Source organism: Primulina huaijiensis, chromosome 4 (genome assembly GCF_012295235.1).
Source record: "Primulina huaijiensis isolate GDHJ02 chromosome 4, ASM1229523v2, whole genome shotgun sequence".
Taxonomy (NCBI): Eukaryota; Viridiplantae; Streptophyta; class Magnoliopsida; order Lamiales; family Gesneriaceae; genus Primulina; species Primulina huaijiensis.
Window position 1 is genome coordinate 14,864,369 of NC_133309.1, and position 3,575 is coordinate 14,867,943.

The following is a 3,575-nucleotide window of genomic DNA, read 5'->3' on the forward strand; positions in this document are numbered from 1 at the left end:
TGTTTGATCTTTGCTAGAAAATGTGGGTCAAAATTTTGCTTTTAACATTAAATCAAATGTATAAATGAAGCATGAAACTATTCTTTATTCGATTAAACAAACATAATGTACATACAACTCTGTTTTAGTACAATCATATACCAGTGTTCAGAAAATCCAGTACACGTCTAGTACAAAACAACTAGTAATCTGCGATGCCCGAAATCACCACAATATCTTGATCTCTCATCTTGCTCGAGACCCTGATCCTGCCCCACCTGTTGTTATGTACACATACAGACACAACAACAGTCGGAAACTCCGGTGAGAATAAATCTCAGTATAAAACATGGTAGACATGCATGTCATGCCATTAAATACAAAATCATAATACATGAATCAGTAATCATGACACATTAGTGAATACAGATAAAACAATACGACTCTTATTCTTTGACTCGACTCATATCTAAGTCTAGGGATCCCGGTGTCAATAAGACGTAACAAGTCTCCCACCTACTCTCCCAATCGGGGTGGCGGTACGTCTTATTCCTAGACTTCGGTCATATCTGTATCGAATGTCTACAATCGAAGATGATCTGCTCCTATGCGTCGATACACCGAACGTCTAGTTTGACAATCTGTCAATGACTTCTATCTCAAATGCTTGAATATAAATCTATAAACAAGACATAATCATACTCAAACATAAATAAGAATCTAGTATGTGATTTTGCGAAACTCGTATCCCGTCTGAATCGAGTCATGTCTTCCCGTGTTCACATGAATTATACCTTTCGTGTCGTAGGAATTGATCAAGATATTGAAGTCGAAGATCAAATCTGTCAATCAAATCTGAAATAACAATATATAGAAGTAGTTTATCAATATATAACTCACATCAAGTCTTGAACAAGTCAATAATCATTCTCTGTATAATTCGACAGCATAACTGCGTAGTTCTCAATACCGATAACATCAACTCAACATAATCAATCACAATCAACTCATAATCCCTTCAAAAAACAAATATATACTCTGAAATCTGTATAATTTCCCCATACTACATGCTGGAACATCGAACCCATCTCATGCAGTATCCGAAAATCGATCCGATTGCAATTATACTATGCTCAACATATCAAGAATACATAATAACCACCATATCCGATTTTCCCCAACACTTAACTTCAAACCATGCTGAAATGAAAAGAAACTTACATCTTCTTGTAGCCAATGATGCAAGGATCAATAATCTCTACTTGGATTAGAATTTGGATAACTAGCTCTTGAGAAATCTTACTTCAAAGCATTGAAGAAACTTGAAGATGCTAAGGGGTTTTCTCGGTGGTCTGAAATGCCAGCAAAATGAAGGTTACACAGATATATATATCTTGCATGTTGAATAACACATGGCCATTTCTTTGTGTAACACGCACGACCGCGGGTGCGGTGGCTCAGGGACCGCGGGTGCGCTCATGCTTCGGCCCAAATTTCACAACCTACTGTCCATCTACCGCGGGTGCGGTGCACTGCTCAGCGCGGGTGCGGTGTGGCTTCTGTAATTTTTCACCATTTCAGCGGCAATACCAGCGCGGGTGCGCTCTCTCCTGGACCGCAGGTGCACTGTCTTGGCTGTTTCACCACCATCGTTTGCAATCCAATTCAAATCGCAACTTCATTTCTGCTGTCGTCAATATTTGCATCAATTCATGCATTCTCATATCTTCGAGTATCATGTCAATGAATACGAATAAATCTCAAGCCTTACACAACATCAATGACAAACTCAACTTTTCTATCGGGTGCCAACCCCGGCACATCATCGGTAAAGACATCCAAATATTCTCGAACAATTTCAATATCATTCACATCCACATTATATTCCTTACTCACATCCATGACTGACGCCAGAAATCCCTGACACCCCTTAACCAACATCTTATTCACCTTCAAACAAGAAATAAAAGAAGTGTCAAGCGAAATACCTGAACGCTTGAAGACCCTGATATCACCTTCTTCTTTCGGAAATCGCACCGTCATTTCAACACAATCTATTACTGCACGATACGATGATAGCCAATCCATACCCAAAATCACATCAAACTCTATCATAGGAATACCAATCAAATCAGCAAATAATGTTTCCTCGTTCACTTGAATAGGACAAGCTCTAACCACATTTGTTGGACAAATCACATCACCCGAAGGAAGCATAATATTATACAGGAGATGTTCACATAAAGGTGCAATATACAACGATCTCATGAAAATTTCAGACATAAAGGAATGCGTAGCTCCAGTATCAATTAAAGTAAGAGCTACTTTTCCTGAAATTATAATATTACCTGATATAACCGACGTATCAGGATTAACACCCTCTTTGGTCAAAGAGAAAATGCGTCCTTGGACTCGTCCTCGGCCTGAAGATTGGGTGCAATTGATGGCAATGTTACCTGCTCCCCCACATCTATAACATTTGTTGGTCCCTACAAAGCATTCACCCGGTGTGGCTTGCTGCATTTGGGACATAAAGGCCTATTCGTCTCATACTGAACCACAGGAGCTTTACCTCGATGTTCTTCTTTTCCTTTTCCTTTATATCACCCTTTCCAACTTTGATTCGAAGCTTGGCTCTTTTGATTAAAGCTCTGTCTTCTCAATTGCTTTTCCTTCTCAATCTCTTTCTCGTCCTGTTCCGCTAAAAGAGCTTTCTCCACGATCTCTTTGTACGTTGCAGCTTTAGACATTTTGACATCCCTCCTGATCTCGGCTCTCAAACCTCTCATGAATTGTTCCTCTCGATCTTTCTCATTCGAAGCAATAAAAGGAACGAAAAGACATCCTTCTTCGAACTTCAATATATAATCATTCACATTCAAGTTGCCCTGCTTTAGTTCCAAGAACTCCTTCACTTTCTGTGTCTTGACATTCGTGGAGAAATATTTGTCATAAAATATCTCCTTGAACTCATTCCATTGGAGGGTTTGAACATTAATAGTTACCTTCGTGGCCTCCCACCAAATGCGTTCAGTCTTGGTCTGAAGAAACACTGCACAACTAACTCGATCATTATCTTCAAAGTGCAGGTAGTCAAAGATTGCTTCAATAGCTTTAACCCATTCCATAGCTGCAAGAGGATCCACACTTCCCACGAACTCGGGTGGATTCATGCTTTTAAACCTGTCATACGCTCCCTCTGAACTGGGCTCCTGTCTCACAAGGCCTCTACCTCTCCCTTACACTGGGTTCTGCAATCTCAATAACTGTTGGATCTGTTCTCCTTGAACTTTGGCTTGCTCCTTGAGCAACTTACTAAACTCATCGACAACTCGTGATGAGGAACTATCTTCTCCCTCTACAGCTTTCCTCTTAGGTGGCATATCCTACATTGCATCTCAGTTTAAAATCATTTTAAATCATCTTTATACAATTAAAGATACATATCATCATATAAGTACATCAATGAGATGCAGAAATATACATACCGAAGTGTCGCAAACAGAAGAAGTCGTGTGCCAAATCATTGGTCCCAAAAACATTTGCTCTGATACCACTAAATGTAACACCCTTATCCATTTAAAAAAAATAAATAA

At 39.4% G+C, this 3,575-nt stretch overlaps 2 protein-coding genes across 2 annotated transcripts; both read right to left on the bottom strand.

Moving 5' to 3' along the window:
* Positions 1–1,746: 1,746 nt before the first annotated feature.
* Positions 1,747–2,502, bottom strand: LOC140974912 (uncharacterized). Its single transcript, XM_073438401.1, has one exon. The coding sequence runs from the start codon at positions 2,500–2,502 to the stop codon at positions 1,747–1,749; it is 756 nt and encodes a 251-aa protein (XP_073294502.1).
* An 80-nt stretch (positions 2,503–2,582) lies between these two features.
* LOC140974913 (uncharacterized) lies at positions 2,583–3,152 on the bottom strand. Its single transcript, XM_073438403.1, has one exon. It carries the CDS (start codon positions 3,150–3,152, stop codon positions 2,583–2,585), a length of 570 nt encoding a protein of 189 aa, XP_073294504.1.
* Positions 3,153–3,575: the final 423 nt, after the last annotated feature.